The sequence below is a fragment of the Nyctereutes procyonoides genome, unplaced genomic scaffold (genome assembly GCF_905146905.1).
Source record: "Nyctereutes procyonoides isolate TBG_1078 unplaced genomic scaffold, NYPRO_anot_genome, whole genome shotgun sequence".
In the NCBI taxonomy this organism is placed as follows: domain Eukaryota; kingdom Metazoa; phylum Chordata; class Mammalia; order Carnivora; family Canidae; genus Nyctereutes; species Nyctereutes procyonoides.
The window spans coordinates 47,864,342-47,891,601 of NW_026575052.1; the positions used below are offsets into that span (position 1 = coordinate 47,864,342).

Here is a 27,260-nt window from a genome sequence, read left to right on the forward strand (position 1 = left end):
CTCAATCAACTTTAAAGAGGTACTTATTTATTTGAGAAAGAAAAAGAGAGGAAGCGCATAGGGGGGTACAGAGGGAGAGCAACAGAGAAACCATAAGCAGACCCTGCACAGAGCCTGATGCAGGGACTCCATCGCAGGACCTTGAGATCACGACCTGAGTCAAAACTAAGAGATGCTTAACTGACTGCACACCCAGGTGCCTTGACTCTCCATCAACTTTTTTTTTTTAAGATTTTTTTTTTTTTTTAAGAGAGAGAGAGAGCACAGAGGCAGAGGGAGAAGCAGACTCCCTAAGCAGGGAGCCCAAAGCAGGGCTCAATCCCAGGATCCTGAGATCATGACCTGAGCTAAAGGCAAATGCTTAACCGACTGAGCCACCCAGGCCCCCTGATCATCTTTAAACTAGCAGGCTATACTGCCTCCACACACCCTGGGGCAGATGAGGGTTCCATGGAAGACAAATCTTTAAGGAGAAAAAAAGAGCAACCTGCAGGGCTATCCCCATCCCTTTAGGAATGAACTAAACAAGCTGTTAGAGGGCAGGGGACTCAGAAAAGGACATTTCCACACAAGTTTCCCATTCTTTCTTTGTGGTCAAAGAACTGTGAGTTTACCCCATCAGGGTAATTATGTTACTCCATCCTAACCTAGGTCCTCCCTCTGTGCAGATGGGGGAAAAGGGAACCGTGGAGCCTAAAAAGACCCACACCTGAATACAACTAAACCACTGATGGGGGGTATAGATCCCAGAGAAGAAAATGAGTGTGTGTGTGTGTGTGTGTGTGTGTGTGTGTGTGTGTGGAGTAGCAAGATGCTATGCTTCAAAGTACCTCAACTATCACGAGAAAGCTATAGCCTTCCACAGTCACTATGTCACCTCATTGTTTCAAAACAGAAAATGACACTGAATGCACATTTCAACGACAAAAAAAATAGTATTTTTTAATAGAAACAAATATCCTGCTAGTAGGAAACAACTCTGTTTTCTTTAGAAATTAAGGGGTCAGAAACCACTGCACAAAATACTTTACAAAGACAAGCAAAGCCCCCACAGAAACATGACCTCCAGGGTTCCCTTGTCAAGAACCCTGCAGAAGAAACCCAAGATAGCACTTACCTGCCATTACACCAAATACGGCACTATCTTTCTATCTAAAGGACATGGTAAATCATTCATTCATTCAACCATCAACAAAAAGAAAGTTCCTTCGTGGAGCTTACAGCATAGTGAAGAAAAGAGATATTAAATAATTATGTAAATAAACAGAAAAACTGCAAACCCTGGGAGAGCACAAACAGCCCATTCAGTTCTCCTGTGAGCAACTTCCTCCCAGGACAATATATTAACACACAGAAGCTAGTCTGCTAAGTGCTGAATAAAAATAAAATGAAGGGCTAAGCCTGGGGACATTTCTTTTATATATATATATTTTTTATTTATTTATTCATGAGAGACACAGAGAGAGAGAAAGAGAGAGAGAGAGAGGCAGAGACACAGGCAGAGGGAGAAGCAGGCTCCATGCAGGGAGTCTGATGTGGGACTCAATCCCTGATCTCCACCAGAATCAGGCCCTGGACTGAAGGCAGCGTGTTAAACCACTTGAGCCACCCGGGCTGCCCCTGGGGGCATTTCTAAGCCTTCAAATAGATCAAGTTGGCATCTGAGGACTGAGAGATCTTTATTTGGAGGCACAGTTTCAGGAAGGGCTGCACCCCCTCCTCCCCAGGTATAGCCATTCAGACCACTGGGCTAACATCCCTTCCACTTGGGCTCCTGCCAGCTAAGCCCCATATGTTCCTGCAGCCTTTCATTTCCCCCATGGTGCAAATCCAACACACTTACACTAGGGATGCATCCACTTCCCCTGACTACCAACACACCTCAAACACCCTCCTGGCTTGGGCTTGCCAAATGACACTGCAACTGAAGAAAAAATCATTCTGGAAATTTGCAAAGTGGCTCCTGCAATTAGACAGCAATGGAGGAAACTCCTCTAAGATAGAGCAGAGTCCAGCATCAGTCAGAGAGCTAACAGCAAACACCTGGCTTGGACTTGCAGCTCTAGCATTCCCTAGCTGGAGAGATCTGCTAGAGTCACTTATCCTCTCTGGGGCTCTTTCCCACACCTGGAGGTGGAAGACAGTATCTGCCCTTGCTCTGAGTCCAGAGCAAATGAGCTAAAGGATATGAACAATTGGAACACAAAAAAGTGCTGTGTGCACATTTGTTGTCACTATCACCAGGCACTTCAGAGCAGATGGGCTTCAATCCCAGCTTCTTCCCTAAGTCAGCCATGCATCTCTAGGCGGTTATACTTCTCTCCTAAATGGTTTCCCCACTTTCTTTCTCAATGCAGTCCACACCCAACAGTCAGAAGAGCTTTCTTAAAATTTGACTCAGAGCTTCTCACAACCCTCTCAACGCCTTTCTCTGGTTTCCACTACGGTCTGCAAGACTCTGTGACCTGCTCATCTGTCCCACCTTCCAGCCACCCCCAGTACATTTGCACTGTGCTCCAGCCTCCCAGATGGACTCCCTTGTTCCATAACGCTCCAAATGCTTTCCTGCCATGCAATTTTGTACTTGGGTGTTCCTTCTGCTTATAAACCTTTTCTCCTTGATAAATATTTAATTTTTTAAATTTAAGTGCAATTAGCCACATATAGTACATCATTATTTTCAGATGTAGGGTTCAATAATTTATCAATTGCATATAACACCCAGTGCTCATCGCATCATGTGTCCTCTTTAACCCCCATCACTCAGTTACCCCATCCCCCACTTGCCTCCCCTCTAGCAACTCTCAGTTTGTTTCCTATAGTTAAGAGTCTCTTGTGATTTGTCTCCCACTCTGACGACTTCGCATTCAGCTTTCCTTCCCTTCCTCTATGATCCTCTGCACTGTTTCTTATATTCCACATAAGTGAAACCATATGATAATTGTCTTTCTCTGACTTATTTCACTCAGCATAATACCCTCCAGTTCCAACCATGTCGATGCAAATGATAAGTATTCATCCTTTCTGATGCTGAATAATATTCCACTGTGTGTGTGTGTGTGTGTGTGTGTGTGTGTGTGTGTGTGTGTATACCTCAACTTCTTTATCCATTCATCTGTCAATGGAAGTCTTGGCTCTTTCTACAGTTTGGCTATTACAGACATTGCTATGAATAATGGGTGCAGGTGCCCCTTCGGATCACTACATTTGTATCTTTGGGGTAAATACCTAATAGTACAATTGCTGGGTCATAGGGTAGCTCTACTTTTAACTTCTTGAGGAACCTCCAAACTGTTTTCCAGAGTGGCTGTACCAGCTTGCATTACTACCAACAGTGTAAGAGGAACCCTTTCTCAGCATCCTCACCAATATTTATTGTTTCCTGTCTTGCTAATTTTAGCCATTCTGACTGTTGTGTATCTCATTGTGGTTTTGATTTGTACATAAATATTCAATTTTTTAAAAATTTAAGATACAGTAAGAAAAATCTTTTCCACTATGACCTAAAAAACATGCCTTATCTTCTTCCGTTCTAGCTTCCTCTATTCTATTTCACGACCCAGTAATTCAGATTTTTAGGACACACTCACCATTTTTTTTAAAATCCTTAAAAAAAAAATCCTTTAAGTAATCTCTACACCCAACATGGGCCTCGAACTTACAACCTTGAGATCAAGAGTCACATACTCTACCAACTGAGCCAGCCAGGCGCCCCAACACACCCACAATTTAAAGAACACTGTGCTAGCTTTTCTCTTTCTTTTTTTTTCTTTTTTTCTTTTTTTTTGTTCTAGCTTTTCTCTTGGTGGTCCTTCTCATCCTTCTGGTTTCAATTCAAAGGTTAACCTCTTTAGAAAAGACTTTATTGACCACATTATTATACATAATATAAAGATATCCTGGGATAACCCACCTCCCAATTTATTTCCTTATCATTATGTAAAATTCTCTTCTATGTTTTCTTGTTTTGCCTACTGCAATATAACATCAAAAAGAGCAAAGACTGTCTCATTTTTCCACTGTACTATTCTAGCTTACAGAACAGTGCCTGGTCCATAGTAGGCATTCAAGAGATGCTTTATTAATGAAAGAACTGATCTCTATGTGGCCAGCAGTGGTCCAGTTCTCAGAAGAAAGCATAACTCAATGCATTTCCAAAGGAAAGGGAAAGAAATCCAAGTGGAATGAATGGTATGTTTCTTCTGCTAATGACCCTGCTCATCTGGGCCACAGAATTCATCACATGCTTAGACTCTCATCGTGCAATGGACTCATGGGCCAGAAGTCAAGCCCTCACGGCAGACACTCAAAATCATTTCTCTGCTTGTTACTTGAGAAGCAGTGAACCTACCAGCTTGTCTGAGATGCACCAATCATTCCATGCTTCTTGGAAAAGGGACATTGTCCTAGACTGTAAATTCCAGGAAAGCCAATCATTCCTTTCACTCTCTATCATATGCTCAACACCTGAATAAACTCACAGAAGCATACAGTGAATGGGTTAAGTGAATATTGTCTTTGAAGCTTCTTAGAGCTTGACACATACAATGACTTGAAAAAGAATCATCCACTAGATGGCAGTGTCATTCCACATGACCAGGATGTAGGGATGGGCTAGAATTTAAAAGTATTCAGTTTAGAGCCTTGCAATCAAGGAAGAATTCTGGATAATCAAAGAACATAGATTTCATTAAAAGTACACTACGTGTTAAGTCATGTTCCTAAGTTGATTTTTTAAATACATGTGAAGAAAATCATCACTAAATAGGGGGAAGACCTTGAACATTAATCACTTGACCTCTGCAAGGAACCCAGTTCCTTCAAATATATATCCAGAAGGTTCAACCAGAAGATTATCAAGGTCCCTCCTTCCAGCCAATTTTATTTTCATGACATGGGCATTGAAATAACAATGACTTACAGGCAGCCCAGCAACATGCCGTGGTGGGGGAGGGGAGGACACACAAGTAAAAGAGCACAGTGAGTTAAGAGAAAAGAGTTCCAGAATCAGGAGCCAGTGTTCACACTCTAACTAGCTATGGACAGGTTATCTAACATCTTTGAGCCTTAGTCTCCCTCATATGTAAAACAGAGGGAATACATTGGTACCTCACAAGGAAATTGCAAGGATTTGAGAAGATTCCAAGTACAGTGCCTAACACAGGACCTGACACAAAAATAAGCATTTGGTAAATATCTGCTGCTATTATTGTTGTTAAAGTATTATATCATTTTTTTTAGCAATTTAATTCAGCTCAGGTACAACTAAAAAGCAATGCTTGAAAACAGATCCAGACCTTAAAGGAGATCTACAGCCCACTCCTTGCCCTACAAAATACTTAGAAAGTATGACTGGGTCAAAGACAGGCACACAAAGAACTGTAACAAAATAGTGTAACAAAGAAATGCCCATTAATATAAATAACTGGCAAAGTCAGTGCTATAGACTGAATGTTTATGCCCCTGACAACATTCTTATGTTGAAACCTAACCCCCAATGTGACAGCATTTGGAGGTGGGGTCTTTGGGAGGTGACCAAGTCATGAGGGTGGAGTCTTCATGAATGGGATGAGCGCCCTTATAAAAAAGATCCCAGAGAGCTCCCTTAGCCCTCCCACCACATGAGGCCACAGCAAAAAGACAGCCATCTGTGAACCAGGAGGCAAGTTCTCACCAGATACTAAATCTGCCAGCACCTTAATATTGTCCTCCCTAACCTCCCAGCTGTGAGTCAAATTTCTGTCTCTATAAAGCTACCTAGAATACCTGGTATTCTTTTTTAGTAACCTAAACATATTGAATCAACGAGGAAGAGAGTATCCCCCAATTTGGAAACAGGGGATAGGGAAAAACAAATCAGCCTTGGGGTTAATACCTTGTACTTGTTTAGCAGCCATAATTTGCCTTCTCCTACATGTAGTAGACACAATAGGTATTTTGTATTTTACAAAAAAAAAAAAAAAAAAGGACTAAAAGTCCAGAGAGAGGAGTACTTGCCCCAGGTCATACAGTAAATACATGGCACAGCAGGCACTGAAGTAAGCTATCTGCCACTCAGTGCTCTGGTCCCAACACTGTGCTATCTCAGTGGGGTAAGATACTGGTGTGGACTTAAAGGAGTATTTAGACTCATCCCAGACCAAGCGAGCAGTATCCAGGAACAGAGGGAACAGATGGCAGAGACATCCTCACTCTGGGGAATACCATGCCTTCAGACTAACTGTACTATGGGCCTCTCAACACCAGCAGGTGCTAGAACAATCACACAGTTGCTCAACTCTTAAAGACTGACTCCTATTAACTGCTTAGCAACTATAGATCTGTCTACCTCTGGTCATTTTGAGTTGCAGCCACAAGACTTTGCTTAAATGTAGTTTCCAAACTCTAAATGCCAAATGACATTCAAAGAAATGTAACTAAAGTGAGGGCATCAGGACAGATCCTAAGTGGATTTACACATTTAGCATGGATGACTACATATTCTTGGGCATCTTCCAGAGCTTATATCCCATGCACAGCTGGGATTCCATTCAATGAAGTTAGCACTTTATATACATTCCACTGACAATGGGTTTTCTTTAGTCTTCTCTAGCATATTTGATAAGATTTACCTGAGTAGCTATGCTATCTTCAAGAATGACCTCACCATTTGTTTGCTGCTTTTTCCCTGGTCAGGCACAAGATCTTCAAGGATAGGTTAGTGTTTTCTACTTTCCACAGTTCACAACAAGTGCTCAGCTGCTGTTTTGGATGGTTGGGCAAGAACTGATCTAGCAAAGCCCACCACAAACACTGGTTGCCAGAGTTGCTACTGGGCCCCCTCTTCATCACTTACACAACTGGTTTAAATGCCCATATCAAAGCAGAGGGTTCTGAAAACCAGATATTACTAACTGAGGATGGGTAACAAATCCTGGTGGGCAGGGGACTCGACTCCACCATCTCCTGATGTATCTTCATTGTTCAATCTTCAACCATAGGATCTTCAGAGTAAGGTTCACCTGACAGAAGTACTGCATAGTATTTGCTCAAAAACAAAGTAAATTCAAGAACGAAGGCTAGGTTGACAAGTGTCCATCGACTAATGAGTGGATAAAGAAGATGCAGTATGTGTGTGTATATATATATATATATATATATATATATATATACACACACACACACACACACACACATATATACATACTATCAAGTATTACTCAGGCACAAAAAAGGAAGAAAAAAGAAGGGAAGGGAAGGGAAGGGAAGGGAAGGGAAGGAAGGGAAGGGAAGGGAAGGGAAGGGAAGGGAAGGGAAGGGAAGGGAAGGAAGGGAAGGGAAGGGAAGGGAAGGGAAGGGAAGGGAAGGGAAAAGAAAGAGAAATCTTGCCATTTTCAATAACGTGGATGGAGCTAGAGAGTATAATACTAAGTGAATAAGTCAGCCAGAGAAAGACAAATACCATATGATTCTACTCGTGTGAATCATATTAAAAACCAGAACAAAGGAAAAACTAGAGACAAAAACCAAGAAACAGACACTTTATTAAAGAGAACACACTGATGGTTACCAGAGAGGAGGTAGGTGAGGAGGATGGGGGAAATAGGTGTTGGGATTAAGGAGGGCACTTGTCATGATGAGCACTGGGTGATATATGGAAGGGCTGAATCACTATATTGTATACCTGAAACTAATACTACACTGTATATTAACTAACTGGATTTAAATAAAAACATTAAAAAAGAAGAAAGGCTAGCTTGGAAGTCACAGCCTCCCTTTAGCATGTAATTCAGAAAGGTTAAGTATATTGTTAAGAGGAAAATAATATTCATATAGTCAACTTCACAACTCCACTAGGAAACTGCTCTATTTCCCAGAAACAATATCCTTACTATGCAAATCTCCACAAACTAAACAAAAATGATCAGAGATGCATGGCTGCAAAGCTAACTTACTTTTCCAAGTGAACTATTCTTCATGTCAATCCAGAAAGGCTCAGGGTAGGTCAGATAATTTACCCTTTTTGAAACAAGTTTACCAAAGCATAAAATATATGAATGAAAAATCCTACTTACAGAAAAAAGGAAGGAAGGAAGGCAGGTAGGCTAATGTCAAACACTGGTTGAAGTAATTTTTCTTTTGGTTGAAATAATTTTTAAAAAATATAACAACAGTGGCACCTGGGTGGCTCAGTTGGTTAAGTGTCTGCCATTTGCTCGGATCATGACCTCAGGGTCCTGGGATGGAGCCCTAGGTTGGGAATCCCTGCTTGGCAGGGAGCCTGCTTCTCCCTCTCCCTCTGCCCCTCCACCCTGCTCCTGTATTCTCTTTCTCTCTCTCTCTCTAATAAATAAAATCTTTTAAAGATAAAACAACAAAGAAGAATGACCAAACCGTTCCAGATGGTAACACTTCAAATCACTGATACAAGGCAGGAAGTCAAAAAGTAAGGCAGTAAGTGATGGGATGAGGACTGGGTGTTATGCTGTATGTCAGCAAATCGAACTCCAATAAAAAAAAAAATATACAAAAAAAAAATAAGGCAGTTAAGTGCAGAATCAAGGTAAATGGTCAGAGAAACAGGACACTAGATTTCAGTTTGAAAGGAAGAAGCATATTTTATTTTATTTTTTTAAGATTTTATTTATTTATTCATAGAGATACAGAGAGAGAGAGAGAGGGGGGCAGAGACACAGGCAGAGGAAGAAGCAGGCTCCATGTAGAGAGCCTGACGTGGAACTCGATCCAGGGTCTCCAGGATCACGCCCTGGGCTGCAGGCAGCACTAAACCACTGCACCACCGGGGCTGCCCAGAAGAAGCATATTTTAGTGACTAGACCTGCCCAACAAGGAAGTACGTGATCTTTATCAGCAGTATGTGCCCCCACAGCAGTGACAGGTTGGACAGCCGGAAAACGTGTGCTGCGGGCAGGAAGATACAAAGGGAATACAGGCATTCGGGCATCTGATGAGGGATCGGGGTCAAGCTCCTGGTTTGTGAGGTCTCTTCAAACTCTAGGACTTTCTGGCAAAGAGAAAGCAACACATATCCCCAGCACGACACAGAACTTAAATGCCTTATTCAGGATGCTAGTGAAGTTTCTTACCTCCTGAAGCTGAGATTCTTTCTTCTTGGAAGACAGATTTAAGTGTTTTTCTAAGATGCCACAATACTTTTCTGTCTCCTTGTCATACTTCTTTTTGGCTTCCTGGCAAAAAGTAGAAAGGAGAAAAAGAGTAAGATGTTGCAGGAAAAAAGCAACTTTGTCAAGACCTGCCTGCTCAATTTCATAGCTTCACCATTCTCTCAGACCCAGGACAGTGGACAACCCAGCTCTTCCTACTCTTCAAATAAATGTATGTTCATTAAGCCACCCACTCCAACCCCCACCAACAACAAACTGATGGTTTTCAGTGTCTATCATAAAGGAACCAATACAATGCCAGAAACAAGGTAAGCCCAGTATTTAATAGTGGCAAATCCAGGACTCCACATTCTGAGAAGCTCAACTGTGAAACCGAAATTTCTAGTTTTTAACTCCAAGGATGTTCAAGGGCAAACAATGGGGGCAAAGTTATCTATGAAGCTAATCCCAAAGCACTAAGATCTACTTAAAGCTTAAGTGGGACAAGTCTAGAATAAGAGCAGACCCAGCTTTAACAGTGGTCAAAAAGTACTTAATATATAGACCTAGTATCCCCAAGCACAAGAGTAAAATATATGGGTCTTTAAAATGACAAAAGATTCAAAAAGAAATAAATAAGACAAAAGTATTCACAGAAGCACCATTTTTACTAACAAAAAAGCCAAAGCAACATCAGTGCCCAAAGATAGGGTTTGAGATCATTAAAGGGTGGGACATCTAATAACTTTAATTAGGAAGGCTAGGTAGTCATATAGTAAGTTGCTCATTATTTAATGTGAAGTATTAATATGATACAAACTTGGTGCATTGTACATAGAGTATAGCTACCTATAAACAAAGATTAAATGGAAAAATAAATGAAAATAATCAAGTTAAGTAAATGGGATAATGGGTAATTTTCTTCCTATATCTGGCATGATCCTACATTAATAGTTTTCAAAATGGAAAATAACTATCATAATACAGTTAATAATCTCTGCTTTCCGACCAAGTCACTGACTCACAGAGATTCTACTTGTATCTCCCATTTTACAGTTAAGAACACTGAGATCCAGGGAGGTTAAGTTGTGAAAAGTCATACAGAGTGACAGAGTTGGGATCTAAGGCCAGGATAGGCCGCTTCCAAAGCCTACCTCTCAATCGCACCTGAGACACATGTTCACAGGAGGTCTCTCTTTTCCATTCACTTTCTAGTGGGAATGGCAATAAGGGGGCTGGAAGACGTTGGACAGTGGCCTAACAAACAGGATCAATTTCACTGAGTCCATAAGTCTTAATCTTGACTCAGGTGGAACCCACAGGAACTATTTATTTTTCTGCAACTCCAAGGCCTCTAAGAGGAGAAAAAAAGTTTTTGCAGCCAGGTAAGGAAGCTCAGAGACATCTCCAGTCATTTCACAAAGATATAACAAGCCAACCACTCTGTGTTGGGCTCCTTTAGCCAGTAGACAAGGCAAAAGTGATCTCAAGCCTCTTGCTGGGGATATTCTAGTAGGACAAACATAATTAACCAGGAAACAAATAACTACAGACATCTGCAAGTGCTATGAAGGAAATAAGGTGCAGAGATGCTGCAGACAGTATGCTCAAGAGAGGCCTCACTGGGGAGGGAGCGTGAGCTAAGACATGCTAATCATGTGAGGGACAGGGTGGACACTTCTAGCGCCCAAGAGCAGCAAGTACAAAGGCTCTGAGCTTAACACTGGGAAGCCCAAGCAGCACAGGTGACAGGAATCACCAAGAAGCTCTCACTTGAAGCCCTGACCATCTCCTGCCACATTAGAACACCATTTTACCTGGTCAACAAGATTCTAAGCCTCTCAAAGAGTAGAATCATTACATACCATTTTTAGCTGACATGTATCCATTTCTACAAATCTGAATTTTCCTTGAAAGATACCTTAACTACAAGAACTCAATACACAGAAGCAAGTGAGGAAAAAGCCCAAGGAGACCTTAAGCTAGACGCTTGTCTCAAGCAACTCTTTCCTGTATAAGAACCAATAACTTTGAGCTAGGGCTCCAACTCCACTTAATGCTCACAGATCCACCCCAGAAGCCTGTCAGCAAGCCCCAAGAACCCTGTGCTGGGATAGCCCAGCTGGCCAGAGGGGAGAAAAGGCCAGAGAACACGAGTCACCAGCATTCTGTGACTTTCTGGCAACCAAACTGCCACATTCCATGTTCAAGAGCTAAACAGAAAGGGCAGCAGTTTCTGTCCTGAGAAACCAAGCAATAAGACCTCAAAGGTAAGTCTACTAAAATTTAGATAATGTTCTTAAAACAGGAGGGTGGTGTTAGTGATTTTAAATTCCCAACTCAGGTAGGACATGGTGCTCATCTTCCAGGGAATCCACTGTGGGTGGCTAAATGAACAAAAGACAGTATTAGGGTTCTGGAACTTATTTCCAAGTCTACACGGACTGACTAAACAAATCACGGCCCCTCTCCAGAACTGGGTTCTTACACTGAGGTACTCCATGAGGTAACTGCTCAGGTTTCTTCCTCTTTCAGTTCTGAGAGTGTCTAACAGAGTAAGAATAAAAACATCTACTTCCTCATAGGCCTATTAGGACAAAATAAGATAAACCATAGACTGTGCTTAGCAGAAAGCCCAGCACACAGGAAATGCACAGTAAAATTCAAGAATGATGATGACAGTAGCCATCGCAGCAATAGTGGTAAAGAGGCCCATCATCTGAACATACCTCCTCCTCATTGAGAACACTCCTTGTTTTCTATGTCCAATGTCCTATGAAGGTAAGCCTTCATAGCACTTCCACAATTGGAAATTATGTTTATTTACACCTTTTTGTTTCAGGTCGTTCACCCTAGCCCATTATATCTTCACTTGCTCTCTACCATAAACTAGTGTGTCACATGGAGCCAGGCACAGAGCAGGCACTCATGTATTTTTTTTCATTGAATGAACTATGTGTATTGAACCTAACAGCTAACATCAAAAGACTATATAACCCTGTTCTAAGCACTTCATATGTGTTTACTCATGTCTTCCTCACAGAACTCTAAGAGGTAGGGCAGCGCGGGTGGTTCAGTAGTTTAGCATCGCCTTCAGTCCAGAGTGTGATCCTGGAGACCCGGGATTGAGTCCCGCGTCAGGCTCCCTGCATGGAGCCTGCTTCTCCCTCTGCCTGTGTCTGTGCCTCTCTCTCTCTCTCTCTGTCTCTCTCATAAATAAATAAATAAAATATTTTTTTAAAAAAAAAGAACTCTAGGAGGTAAATATTATTGCTCCCCCATTCTACAGATCAGGAAACAGGCACGGAGAGGTTCAGCTACTCCCCAAGTTGGCATGCCAATGGCACAAGTGAGGTTAGGGCCCCCTATTCACCAATGCTAACTTCTTCTCTACTTTCACTGTAGAGCACAGTTCTCCAAATGTACCTCAGCTGGAGGAAAAACAAATTCTCCTAAACTCAGAATTCTGAACATAGGGTCACAGTTATGCCAAGCTCTGGGCTCACGCCCTACAGCAGGGCAGCTACACTAACACCAGAATGCCCAGGAGTCCTCCTCCCTGGCAGTCTTCATATCCAACACTAACTTCTGCTTCTTGCAAGTAGCAACAGGTTGTTATAGCAACCGAAGCAGCCGGAGAGGGGGAGGAAGGGTAATTTTAGCACCACACAGGCAGAGTTCAGAAACTTCCACTTGGCTGCTCAAGAGCCCTGGCTGGCTTTTAGGTATTCTTTAGGCTGCTGCCTAGACTGCCTGGTGCAGAGTGTGTTTCTTTGCTTTCTCTTATATGTATACAATACTAGGATATAAATATGTGCATGTAGGGGGAAAGGAGGAACAAGTACCGTGAAAAAAGGAAATGACACAGGAAGGAGAAGGAGAAATCACCCCCAACATCACACACTGTTCAAGAGGAATGAGAGATCAGAGTGTGTATGAGAGGCAACACGTTTTTACGAGTAATGACTTTAAACAAATTATTTTATTCTCCTACATCCCATCATCTACAGCCCCACCCCTACCTCACCCCCAGAAAAGTACCTGCTCCAGTCATTGCGATTACTGGTATTACCCAAAAGGACCCCACTCAGACTCCTGCTCTTCCTCCATGGTAACGAAAGCCCAAAATTAGGGCTGAGGGAAGAGGCCATAGTGAGAAACATCTGTGCTCAGATGCAGAAAAGATTCTTGGAAAGGAGAGTCAATAAAGAGGTCTATCTGCTCTGTTGCTGTCTCAAAGCTCTTCAGAATGTCCAGAGCCACTACTGTATGTTATGGTGTAGAAAGCACAGGTCCCGAGGCCACTAAAGTGAAGGTTTGCTCATTGGGCCCACAAACATGAGAACCTGGGGAGGGACACTCATGGCAAAATCTTGGACAAAATCTTAGCAGAACAAGACTCCCTTTTAATTTTACACTCCTTAATCTATGATATAAAACCCATGAGCTCTAATTTCTTCATAAATGTAAAGTGTAAAATTGGTAGAAAGTGCTAAAGAACTGGAAGAAAAATCTTTGCTATGGTCCATTCTTCAAACTGCAGTCCACCATCCCTCAGAAGAACCCTGACTGAACAGCACATCTTTTTCAGCTCCAATCGTATTCATTTTCAGAAGCACATGTGCTTATTAGGTGGGGTGGGGAGAGAGATCCCACTTCATTATATTTCAGTTACCTTTTCCCCATCTACGGACATCGACCTCTCAAGACCATTTCACAACTGAGTAAAAATCTAAACATGTCAGAGTCATGTTGCCCAAAACTCCCTGCAGGTGGCGCAAAGGACTGCAGCTGGCGCAAAGGACTGCAGCTGACGCAAAGGACTGCAGCTGAAGGAGTTACAGTTCCAGAAAAAGAGGAAGAAAATCTTGAAAATCCTTCTGCTTTCCTAGATCCCAATGCAAACACCTTCCCTGCAGGTGGCCTCCTGAACACCCTACTGACAAACTACCTAGGGTTTCCTCGTGATTTCTCACAGAGCAGGGTAACTCTGAAGAATCCATCTTTCAAAACTGAACAAGATTCCCTTAGTGGTCTTTTCATGGAAATTTCAGCTACAAGTCAGCCACATTTCGGGTGCAGTTCCTCCCGGTCAGTGGTAACAAACTGGGACCTAGAAATTAAAGCAGTCCTGCTTTGTGACCTGCACCATGTGGAAATAGGCTTTAAAAAAAAAAAAAAAGCCAACATTTTTTTAAACCAGGAAATTTCAAAGAAAACTGGCTTTTCAGTTTCTCTTGAAAAGCGTCAAGATCTGGCAACAAAGGGCACATTTTGACTCCACAAAAAAAGGAGCTCAGAATAGGGTCACCATGCCCTCAGGCCCAGTTTGCCTGAGGGCGTGGTCTAGGCTCTGAGTCCAGAACCTCTGCAATAAGAACAATTCCACCTTGTCCAAGCACCCATGTATCCACTAACACAAGGAAGCATGTCTTCTACTTTTACATGATTTATGAGCCAGCACAAAACGTTTAGGTAACAAAATACTAGAATGACTGCTCTGAGGTTGACCACTCAATCTTACTTTAGACGCTTGTGAGTAACAGATGAGCCACTATATAAAATCCAACCAGGGCTGCCCGAAAATCCAAGAACAAGGTTTGCGTAATTCTCACCTTGGCAGCCCCAATCTGCTCCTTTCGAAACTTCTCCAAGGGAGTGATGAGCACCTCGCTGGCATTCTCAATCTGGTGAGGAAAAACAGGGCAGGGAAATGGAGTAGACACACATACACACAAAAGCAAATATCAGGAAAAAACTCTAGCAATTCTGACACAAAATGCCTCCCTGTGTCTCACTTTAAAATTTGAGTAAGCAGGGTACCTGGGTAGCTCAGTTAGCTCAGTGACTCTTGATTTCAGTTCAGGTCATGATCTCAGGGTCCTGGGATCAAGCCCCACACGTTGGGCTCTGTACTCTGTGGGAAGTCTGCTTGAGGATTCTCTCCCTCTCCCTCTACTCCTCCCCTACTCATGTTCTCAATCTCTCTAAAATAAATGAACTTTTTTTTTAAATCGAGTAATACTATTGCATGTGCCAATTGTTCACAATACTTGAAAGCATGTCAGATCAAAATCACCATCTCAAAACATGGAACTCTTCCTATGGCTGATTCTCTAAAAATGGGTATCTTTGGGTCACCTGGGTGGCTCACTTAGTTAAGTGTCTGCCTTTGAATCTCAGGGTCCTGCAGGGAGTCTGCTTCTCTCTCTCCTTCTGGCCCGCCCCCCCACCCCCAATTGTGCTCTCACTTGCTTGCTCTAATGAATAAATTTAAAAATCTCAAAAATAATAAAAATGAGTACCTCTAAAAATGTAAGCAACCATGTAAAGGCAGAAGGGAACTAGTAACAGGGTACGTTCTAAATTTCAGCTTCGGGTGACATCTTGTAAATGCCTATTCACCCAAGTTACATTTAAGTGGATATATTTTAGGCAGATCAACACTGAGTCTAGGTTAAAAACAAGAAAACACCTTTGGACATGAAGTGGCATGAAAACCTTCCAAGCCTGACTTTTTGTATTCCTACCAGTACTAGACTAAGATCAGGACATCTGTGCCTTCAGACCACTGGCTGCCACTCAACTTCCTCCCCCAGCTCTCACTCCATCAGGTCCTATATGCCAGCCATACCATCCCCATGCACCTCAAATGTACAAAACTTGTCCCATTTTCAGGCATTGCATTTGGTCATTCCCTCACATGCTCTGACCCCAAATGCTCTGATGAATGACACATTTCTTATTCTAATTGAGGTTTTGGCTTAAAGGTCACCTCTTTAAGAAGGCCTTCCATGATCACCAGCATATTCCAAAGTAACTTCTCACCACCCCACCAAGGGTTTTCTTCCAAAGATGTAAGCCAGCTAAAGTCTTCTAATTCACCATTATACACACACACACACACACACACACACACACACACACACACACATCACTATCTTGTAAATGTTCACTTGCCTGCCATTTTCCCCCAAACACAGAGGAGTGCTGAAAACAAAGGAGCACTCTAATATTTTTCAATGACTATGTGAATGAATGAATTATTTCTTGACTGGCTGCCAACTGTGTGACCACAGGCAAAGCATTTAACCTCTCTGGGCTCTAATTTCCTCATCTGCAAAATGAGTAGGTTGGATTGTTCCAGCTCTAAGATTCTATGGTCTATTCTAAGGCAGTAAAATATTTTACAATCTTTCCTTTTAAGTCATTCACTGCTCCTTCATTGCTCAACTAATTATTTCAGGAATCCTGATGCAACAAAGCATTATTTTTCTAAGTCACATGCATATACATCACAATGAAACCAACAGAGTAAATGCCAGAAAGGCAAAGATGGACACAGCCAAGAACTAACTAGGCAAGGGAGGAATAAAAGGTGGCAGGTCTCCAAATTTATTGCCATTTGCCTTTTTCTCAATTTTGAAAGCATTTATCTGAGAAGAGAGCATTTTAACATGAGGGTTGCAATGTTAACTTGTTTGATTTTTATTATTATTTGATGTTGCTTAATGGGCTCACTAGTTTAAATCTTGCACAAATAAGGTAAGTCTCCAAAGCTCACAGTGGTATGCTGAACCCCTAAGCCACCGATTCTCAGCCTGAGCTGCATGTCAGGCTCATCTGGGAAGTTTCTAAAAATCCCAATGTCCAGCCTACACTTCAAACCAATAAAATCAGAATCTCTGTACTTCGTCCCAGGCATCAGTGTATTTTATACTTCCCAAGTTGCTCCAGTGGTTGACAATCTAGCCTTAAGGAGAAGCTAAATACACAAAAGCAGTAACTACTCATCTGGGAACCAAGATGTCCAAGATCCTGTCCCAGTCCTTCTACTGCTTGCTATTCATGTTCACTAGACCTCAGTTTTCCCATGTGGCCAATGAAAGACTACATACAGTGAGAAGTAAGGTTGTTCTGAGTCTAAGAATCTATGACTATGTTATTTGCACTCAGTTCCAAGCACTGTGCTGATGCTGGGGACACAGAAGCTCACTACAAGCCCTTCAAGAACTCCTACTTATTATGAAACAGACACATGCAATGATTATCAGACACAAGGTGGTAAGTGGAGAATCCAGAGACATGAACTGGATACTAAGAATATACAAAGCATGGCCAAATACACCAAGGAGTCAGAGAAGGCTCCCCAAAAAGGTGCAGCTTTGCAATGCTGAGCTGAACTGATGAGGCTGCCATAGAGTGAGGAGGTGGGGAACAGGCTTGTAATGGTGAGATACTCAGACACACACAGAAGAAACTCAGTTCACTGACATAAATAATAAAATTGCAGAGGCAAGCTGAAGAGTATAATCCAGTCATTGTTCTCTTACCACAGGCCATAGCATCTACAGGGTTTTCATCGTTATTTGCTCACCACACCCCCCACCCACAAATAGTGACTCGGCCAGGAATTAAACTCAAAAGAATCACTTCCCTTTCTCACACAATAGCACGTGCACAGACAAGCTTCCCCCTGCCTCCACCCACCACCAAACCTGCTGCAACCACCAGCCTTCTGATTCTGGTTCAAGCACCCAAAAATGAGCAATCAAGGAAAATAGGGTCTCTGTGCAGGGCAGGAGGTGAGAGCTTCTGCTGTATGCAATTTCAAAGAAATTCCCCCATTCTTTGTCTAACACAAATTTGGGTTTGAATCCAGACTGCGACACTATTTAACTATATGATCTTAGGCATGTTATTAACCATTCTAAACTTCAGTATCTTCATTTAAACCCTGAGATGATATAGGTACCACCTCACAAAGTCATCATGCGGGTTAAATTAAAAATGCGTGCATACATAATGTCTTGGTTGAAGCTATGGACTGAACAGCATCTCCTCAAAACTTATAGGGGAAGCCCTAACCTCTGTTAAATTAATTAAACAAAGAAGCCACTAGACGTAGGTGGCTCCAATGCTCTAATAGCCTACATAAGCCAACCAACACCCAAGGCTGCAAATCCCTCAAGGTTAAGAAATAGAAACAACTAGGCTTTCCCAAATAAGGCAACAGCCTGAGATATAGCCAATCAAGTTTAATTTCCTTGCTACTTCCATATGTTCTCCATAAAAGTCTTTCCCCTATAGTTCTTGTCAGTGGAGCTTTCCTAAACAGTTCCAGTTTGGTACTGTCCAATTTGAACCAATTTTTGTTCAAACAAAGTCTTAAAAATAGGATATGCCTCATTTTATCATTTAACATCCCCAGCGTGACACTTTCTGGAGATGGAGTCTTTGGAAGGTAATTACATCATCAGGGTGGAGTCCTCAAAATAGGATTAATGCCCTTCTTCTGAGCCAAAACCCAGCCATTCTGCCCCCTTTCTCTGCCATTTAAGGACACAGCAAGAAGGTAGCCATGTGCAAGCCAGGAAAAGGGTCCTCACCAGGAACCCAATCAGTTGGTTCCTTGATCCCTTGGTCTTAGACTACCTAGTCTCTAGAATTGTGAGAAATCAGTGTTTGCTATGGAAGCCATCCAGCCCAGGGTATTTTGTTATGGCAGTCTAAGCAGATTAAGACAGTGAACTTAGTTTCAAATGATCAGTTTTAGCATGGGAAGAGAAGAAAAATCTTCATTGATAGATAGACTCTTCCTAGGCCTCTAGAGCACCACTAGCTTGGGGACAAGAACTCTTGGGGACAAATCAGCATGCCACCAGCAGGAGGATTTCAAATCAGCTTCATTCTTGGTATCTCAGGGTTAAAGAGAGGATGTAAAAGAACTTCTTGTGGATGTGGAATCTCTCATCCATTGATGCTGAGCCACATTAGAATTAGAACACAGAAGATATTTCTTAGGAACTTAGAGATCAGCATTTGATTCTTAAATTTGCATTGTACCTCCTTTTGAAGAACTTCCTATAATTACCATCATTTACTATGTGCCCATTTACTGGGTGCATACTAGAGGGCAGGCACTGGGTTAGGTGTTTCAGAATAACCCTGAAGGGCAGGGTTCACTTGGATAAATTCAATAAGATAAGGAGAGCAAGAAGCAAAGTGTGATACCTTCATCCCCACTTTGCCTATAGGGCATCGGAGGCCCCCAAAAGTTAAACAATTCAGAAGATCCACCCGTAAGTCATACCTTATAGGTTCACCTTAGAGTGAATCTTTGGGAGGCCAATAAATGTGGTTCTAAAGTTATCCATAGTAATCTCTTAAACATTTGTGAAATGTTTCCAACTCTGCAAAGATGAGAAGATAAGGCTTGCTCAAGAGCTTAAAACACTCAAGTGGTAGAGGCTGGACTAGAACCCAATTCTTCTGACAACCAATCTCTTGACATGAACCACACTATATGAGAGCAAGAGCAGCCCAGCCATACTCACCATCCGTATCCGTTCATCTTCAAGATTCCTGAGAACAGTGGCAAATTCTTGCAAAGACCTTGCTGGAAAAGAGAAAGTGCCATGAAAGCGACATAGAGAAATGAGCTTTTGGGAGTCTTTCCAGGTACAGCTATTATGCTATGGATTGAATTCCCCTGGCACATGCAGAATCCTAAAGTCAATTGCTTCCCAAGGCTCCCCTTATCTTTTAATCATTAATGATCCAGGATGACCCTGAATGCAGGTTAATTTCACCTGGCACTCTAACTAGCAAAGGATTTCCTTCAAAGACCTGCCTGTTCCTGAGACTACCCACGACTGATGAGGTGCTGGCCAGCTTCCAGACCGTAGGCTGGAAGGGGAAGAATTCCGCTTAGGAGTTGAAGGATTTCCTGCTCAGGATTTGACCTTTTCAACTCTGGTTGTGGGGCTGCGTCAGAAACCAACCTTTCCTCTGGCACCACAACTAACTACATCAGTGCAGCTCGCAATGGAAGCCACATCTCTGGCTTCTCCTTGGATTCCACTTCCTGAGTCCTCAAGCCACCTATTGATACAATGCAGCCTGCAGGATGGTGGTCAGACATGGAGAGTCTTCTTTACCCAAATTATTCCCAAAGGCAAAAGGCATTAAGTACAATAACCCTGAGGATATTCAGGACATACATGTAATGTTGGGGAGCTTCAGGAGTTACAATGATGCGTTTCCACTGCTCTCAGCTATCTATCTCCCAGCTGCCTTCCCTCATCCTCAGATCCTGGCACTCTGTGTGACAACAGGGATTCAATAAGCATTTGACAGCTCTCTCAATCCTTGCTCACCCCTGGAGCTAACCAAGATGACCAAATGTAAGAAGAATTTAGGGCAATGACTGGACCCTGCCAAAGATAGGTGTCTTGATATTGTAAATCCTCTGTTCTCAGGATTGCCTATAAGACACAGAAGGTAATAGGGAAAAGAGAAGTAGCACAGCAAAGTAATCAATGGTAACCCCACCTTCAGCCTCTGGTAAAGGAAAGCGAGAGGAGAGCTGAACACCACACTCCTCTGTCCATCTGAAGGCAGTGGCAGCTACCTAGCTCTAGCCAACTACTGCCAGGCCTGAATGTAGGGCCAGCTGATCAGATTCTCCAATTTTAAAAATCTAGAAAACCAGAACATTACACAAATTCAACTTATATGTTAATTCAATTAAAAAAAATGAGTGCCAAAGAAAACATGGTTGTATTCTGACTTCAGTCCACAAACTATTATTTGCAATCTCCAACTCTTCCCTTATCTACCTATCTTCTGTTCTTGTTCTCAGTTCTATACTACTGTGATTGGGGCAAAGAAAAGTCACAAAAGCAGCCAGAAGCAAAACACTACAGGAGGGTGGGGAGCAGAACCCCACTGCAAACCTTCAAGCTTCCTCTTACAGGTCTGAGGGTGAGAGAGGCAGTCCCAGAACTCTGAGGGGAAACCCAGAATAGCCCCTTGGCCCCTGATCCTCACTTCACCCTGCCCCCCACCACTGCTGATATGATTTCTGAATTTAGGACACTTAGATACTTCCTATCACAGGGAAAAGGCTCAGCAAGGTCACCAACAGTTATGATAAACAGTGACCCGTCTTATCATACTCATGGTTATGACTTACCTATACACATTTCATCATCTGTTTCTGCATCTCCTATGCACTGAAATTTAAATTCATTCAAGGAATCGGCAAATTTCCTCTTCGCCAAAGACAAATCTGGCAAGAAAAAGAGTAAAAAAATATGAATTACTGACATCAACTGATTTTCCTATATGCTGTACGGTTTAGTTCTTCTACTAATGTAGCAGCCAGATCTGTCCCTGAGGCTTATTCCAAACACAATGTAAACTCAAAATACTGAACAGCTGTTTCTAACATGAAATTCTGATTGGCCTGAAAAATTACTATTTCCACTACACTGCTTTAACCATTCTGGCCCCAGTTCTAATTCCTTAAGCCACGCAGTGAGTCCTGTCATGTGCATCTGTACGGAAGAAGACCTACGGAGGAAGCGTAGGTCAGATTGGGCATCAGCATCTATATCCCTGTGGATGAGCCCAGCCAGTGGACCTCCCAGGAGATCAGAGGGAGCTGGAAGAAAGGGCGTGAAGTGCCCCATTCTCACAGCACAGGAGCTCCTGGACTCCTTATTTTGACTCAAGCACACGTGAGGCTGAGTTCTCACAACCTTCAGTTCCCTTCATGAGCAGAATGACCAGCCAGCATGACAAATTTCCATCTGAACTATTTCCCTGGGTCATCACGTTCCCCGCCACAAGAACAAAGCCCTGGCAATGTTTTGAGTTGGGGTAAAAACACACCCCACATGTGTTATCTATAAAGCAAGCCCTTGGATACATTCAAATTGTCAAATTTAAAAAATAAGCTTTTATTTAAGACAGTATTAAAAGCCAATGATCCCTCCTGAGCCCTCAGCTTCTGTTAAGGGTATAAAACCAGCCAGGTACCTTTAAGTGGCCTGACAGACACAGCTGCTCGGTACAAATGTGCTTAACTTAATTCCATGTGCAGCCTTCCCGAAGATTAGGCTAATCATTCAAATTACCCTCATGGATGTTTCCCTTAATGAAAGAGAAATGGTATTATGTTCAAATTCCCAAAGGAGGGAAATAGGAGGCATAACTGCCAACATGGACTGGCTTTAATGAGATATGAGAAGGAGGTTGGAAGGATTCTGGTTTCACAGATCAACATAATCTAATGGAATAATAGCATCCATGGCATTCAGTTCTCATCTTCATTAGTTCCCAGGACTGTGCCTTAAAGTTAGGAGTCATGTTTGTTTGGGTTTTTTTTTTTTTTTCCATCTTTTGGTTTTGTTTGTTTCCATTCTGTGTACCTGACAATACATCCTGCTCAGTATATCCTGAATAATGTGTGTGTATGGAGCAGGGTCTACAAATTCAATCAGTAATGTGCAGCTCACCAATCCCAGAGCTTCCTCCAAGCGGTAGCTGCCAGTGAAGAGCCCAGCTAAGCAGTCCTGCTGTTCTCAGGTCTGGGTCTCAGGCTTCCCACACAGAGAGCAGGGGCTCCTGCTCAGAGACTATCCTCCTATGTGTTCAGATGACATGAATCTCAAGACGGCTTGTGCAAGGGCCTCTGCTCTATACCAAATGAGGAGGACACCTGAAGTGGAGAAGGAGAACCCAGAAGCCAACAGCCAATAGTCTCTGTTCTCTCCTTGGTTCAGTCACTTTAATGAAAATGGTTCTTGGCAAAAAGCCCAAAGATGCTGGCAGAGGATTCAGGCACCTCCTAAAACTGGCCGACCCAAGCTGAGGATATACCTAAGAACACAAATCACTCCCCAGCAAGTCAAGAAAGAAACAGAGTCATCTCAAAGAACACTGTGAGGAGGAAAGACAGGAGGCCACAAGTGGGCAGGATGAGATAAAGGCAGAATCACCTTTCATAGTGGAAGACAAAGCCCCCAAGAAGGCCAAGGGGTATCAGGCACAGAATATGGGCATGGCTGTGCTCAGTCCCATTATGGTCAGAATGTTCTCCTGACTGGAACTCACAAAGGCCTTGAGCCAAGAGTACGAATAGGGTTGCTTCTCTATCCACCTAACAATCCTCTGTGCCTCCCCCATAGGCAAGAAAGACTCAAGCTGGACAAGCATCTACACAAAGTGGAAGAAAGGTGAAATGTAAGCTAGGTTTAGGAAATCTCCCAACATGCACCTGAGAAGTTGTGCTGCCAAGGGCAACTACCAATGACAATCAAGGAGAGGCTAATAATGCACAACAGGGCCTTTGTGGGGCCTTTTCAAAGGAGGACCCATTTAACCTGGAGCAGGGCCTGCTAGCTTATGACCAGAAAGTAACTTTATTTCATTGCTGAATGACACACAGGACACCCCACCACAACACAAACCTGAGAAGCCATGTGGGGCCTGTGAAGCTGATATAAGGAGGCCTGTCCCCTTGATGGAAGAATTAGGTGGTGAGTACTGGTCTGGAGTTCATACTGGGTTGTAGGCCAGGGAACACAGCTAGATATACTAAAAATCCCAGTTACTGGAATCTGAAAAGGAATTCACAATAGGCTTGAATGGCTCATACCTAAGAGAGAAATCTTTTGGGAAAGGTGTAGGGGGACACTGGGTATTTTGCTTTTTCAGCATCTGCTCCCCAGTCTTTGCAACAGCAGCTCAAGTTTGCTTTGGAAAAACTCCCCCTTTATACCTGCCTTGCATAAGGTCCTGGTTGTAGGCTAATCAGCCCCTTCCCCAGCCTCTTGCCCTCATCCCAACCTCACCTGGCTCCTGGGTTCAAATTTCAGCTCCACTGTTTATTAAAGGTGTAACTAACCCTAGCTTAGGCCTAACTTCTTTAGTCGCCTCCCCTGACCTAAGTTGTCAGCCTCAGCTTATCCATCAGATTGTCAAGAGACGGAGGGAGACAGACTGCCCCAGCACTTAGTACACTGTAAGCTTTGGTATTCTAGGCAAGGCTGGTCTATTCTTTCCTAACGTGTGAATCTTGCAATGACAGAACCCAGGGAAGGTAATAAGCAGGACTACCTGTGTTGAGAACTCAGCTAAGTCACAGGAGGGACATAAGAGCACACAGCTCAAAGTGGGGATCTGGGGTTCTATCAGCTCCTGGGAGCAGAGATCCTTGTAGCATATGTGGATATACCATGATGCCTCACCCCAGTTGAGATAAACCCCTCTCTGTTACATGGAAGAATGGAGAAGACGCCAAAAAAGAACACCTAAAACACACTGATTCTTATATATTTCAACCCAGAATAACTGGTGGCATCTTATGTAGATGATCAACTCTCCAAATAGTTGCAGGGAGATTTCTTTCTGGAGTCTTCACTCTGACACAAAGGGACTCTAACACACACATGCCAGTAAGAGGAGTGGAGAAGGAAGAGAGGCTGGTACTGGTGCTGAGTGCATGCCAAACGTCATGACACCCTGCTCATACAAACCCACTGTTTCATGTCCAGTGCAAGATAGAAGAAGGTGCCAGAAGTCAGTGATATTTACTTTGCAGAAACATCTGTTGCGTGAAAGGCAGAACGCTGGCCAGAGCAGAGAGAAGTAGTAACTGGCAGCTTCTGGGGAGGACAAGTATTTGCCTTACAGAATTAAATCACCTCCACCTCTGAGTGAGGAGACCAAGGCAGCTAAGGGACACAGAAGCAGCTAGAAGTCTGGGCTTTGGGGGACTGCTCTCAAAAGTGTCTGTTGACTAGGGGAACAAAAGGGAAGTGTCCTTCTCTTCCTGGGGATGCCATGCTCTGCCTCCCCAGATACTCTTCTGCACAAAGTGTTAAGAGAATTTAACCTAAGTACCAATTCTTTTTTCAGTAAAAGAAGGTTCATGCTTTTTCTTAAAGTTAGGATCCACCTTAATTTACACAAGTTTTACCTCAGTACCACAAGTCAAGCCATTCCCATTTTCTCCTTGGGGAAAGTTAAACACCTATTTGCACATACAAACACACCATGTGCACACACACATAATGAAGCACTCAAGGTAACCTTATCATCACAGTTATTTCAGCACATCTATTTCCTTTCTCTGACCTCCAAAGTTATCAGAACTGTATATAACTCTCCATAAAAATTTTTATTCCTTGGTTACATCTCCCTGGATTTAGAAACTGATTACAGTTAACGAAGTCCAAGTGCCACGGTAAATACTTGTAACAAGAATGGCCTCTTGGCTGCTTGAAGCACAAACACCTAAATCCCCAGGCCTAGCTAATCTCTCCCTTGTCTGAAAGTCAATTACACTTATTCTCTGTGCCTGATCACCTTGTATCTGGAATGATTCCAGAACTATGCATGAGTGGTTCCCTGGCATAATGCATAGTAAGTGCCTGAGACAGGACCGGACAAGGAGGCCCTCAAAGACATGTTGTACTGAACTGACTGGGCATGGTAACAGAAGTTGGCTTACATGTAGAACATCTGAGATTGCCAAGTAAGAGGACCTGCAGTGAGGGCTAAGAGGTGGACATGAGTCCCCAAGAGTGCAGCTTTGCCCTACAACTCCCATTCTCAGCTAACCTTACCACTCTCTAAACCAAACTCTCTTTCCTATCATACCATCTTGAAAAAGGGCCAACCAAAGGCCTCTTGCTGCGTCCCCAGTTTGGCAAAAGTGCCACCATATGTCCGGCCACACAAGTCAAAGTCACACACTCATGTGTTGTCCCTAGCAGCACAGTGTCCTTCCCAAGTGTGTCTACCTATCCTCCTAAGCATCTCAGTTCTATTCACTCTTCCCATCACCATCAGCAACACCTCAATCAAATGCCACCATTTGCCTCATGTAACTGCAAATGCCTCTGCTCTGGTCCCCCACACCCACTTTTGTTCCTCTAATCAGTTCTCCCACCATTAATGTCAGCTCCAATAGTGAACCCTGCAGTGGATTCCCACAGCTCTAAAAACTAAGACCAAAGTCCCTCCCAAAGTCTGAGAGGCCTTGAGGGACCTAGGCCTTCAACTCCCTTTCCGGGTTTTGCCGGTTCCTAGAATGTCCTACTTGTACCTGGAGCCCTTAACTCAAGGATTCAGTCCTCTAAAAAGCCTGCCCTGACTTCTGTAATGAGGCCAAGCCCTACTCTACCTTCACTCTGAGCCCTATGCACCTCCTTTTTTTTTTTGTACCTCCTTCTTCATAGCAATTTTATATTGTTCAGGTGATAATTCTGTTAATACCTCCCCAACTAGTAAATCCCTTAAGGGTGAGGATTGTGTCCCTTCATGCTCACCACTATATCCTTACAACATAGCACATCACCTGGCTGAGAGCAGGAGTCATAGAAAGAACAAAGGGGGAAGGTAAATTGGGCACTCCACTGGTTTATGTACTCATCAAAGGTGAAGTTCCTGATTATATAATTCACAGGTGAAAAAAGGCAGATTAGATATATATATTAGAAAATTCAAGCTCAGACAAGCCTGGCTGAAGCTTGTATATATAGGAAATGGTCACTGTTAACATAAAACCACCTCCCCTAATGTTGTCTGTTGAGAAAGATTCCCACAGCGCTGCAGAGAGAGCCACAACAAGCACATGAAGTAAAACCTTCTCTATACCAAGAGATCAGGAGACATGGGCTATAAACATGCCTGGTGTTGGCCACAGCCATGTGTGCCCTTTCAGTCCCAGCCTGTCCCCAAACCTGGAGGTCAAACAGACAAAGGTAAATTTCCAGAGACACTTCTCTTTTTCCCCCATGCCTGGGCAAGCTGAAAACCCATCCTATCAGAAACAGTGCTTGGGGAGCATTTATCCCAGTCTGCGTCTGGCATTTTAAACCTAGTTCCATTGCTTAACTGTAAGAAAAGCAAGTGACGTTCCTTTGTTAAGCACCATTCTACAGCCTGAAACCCTGCACTTCAGGACCAAAAAGAGGTAGTGTTCAAATCTTGAGTAGAACAGAATACCACCACCACCACCACCCACCCCTGGTAGCGTTCTAGTTTCTGTAACGCAGTCTTACCTGTGGCCACTAGGTGGTGATAGACTGTGTCAGAGAAAGGGTACTAATAATCCAAGGAGAAATGACAAAGCTAGCCTCAAATGTAGTGCTGGGCACAGATCATGTCCTGCTGATGAAGACACCGAGTCGAGAAGGGAAATGTTCAGTGGGCACTCAATCAGCAGTGGAGGGAGGGGCCCTGACCTCCACGGGGGAAGAAGTGCCCTAATACATTCAAAGGACCAGTGTTCATCTTATCCACTCAAGCCTGAGACATAGAGAAGAGCTGGAGGGATCAAGTCACTATAAGCATGTCTCT

The 27,260-nt window shown here is 43.1% G+C and overlaps 1 protein-coding gene across 2 annotated transcripts in view; it reads right to left on the reverse strand.

Annotated features, from left to right (window-relative positions):
- The window catches only part of ARHGAP26 (Rho GTPase activating protein 26), a 418,379-nt gene that overhangs the window by 297,266 nt on the left and 93,853 nt on the right, over positions 1-27,260 (reverse strand). For both annotated transcript variants that reach the window (XM_055332159.1, XM_055332158.1), the window contains exons 2-5: positions 21,082-21,177; positions 19,442-19,503; positions 14,720-14,791; positions 9,087-9,188 (exon numbers count right to left, since the gene is read on the reverse strand). In XM_055332159.1, the coding sequence (XP_055188134.1) occupies positions 9,087-9,188; positions 14,720-14,791; positions 19,442-19,503; positions 21,082-21,177 (332 nt within the window). The remainder of the gene's footprint in view (positions 1-9,086; positions 9,189-14,719; positions 14,792-19,441; positions 19,504-21,081; positions 21,178-27,260) is intronic.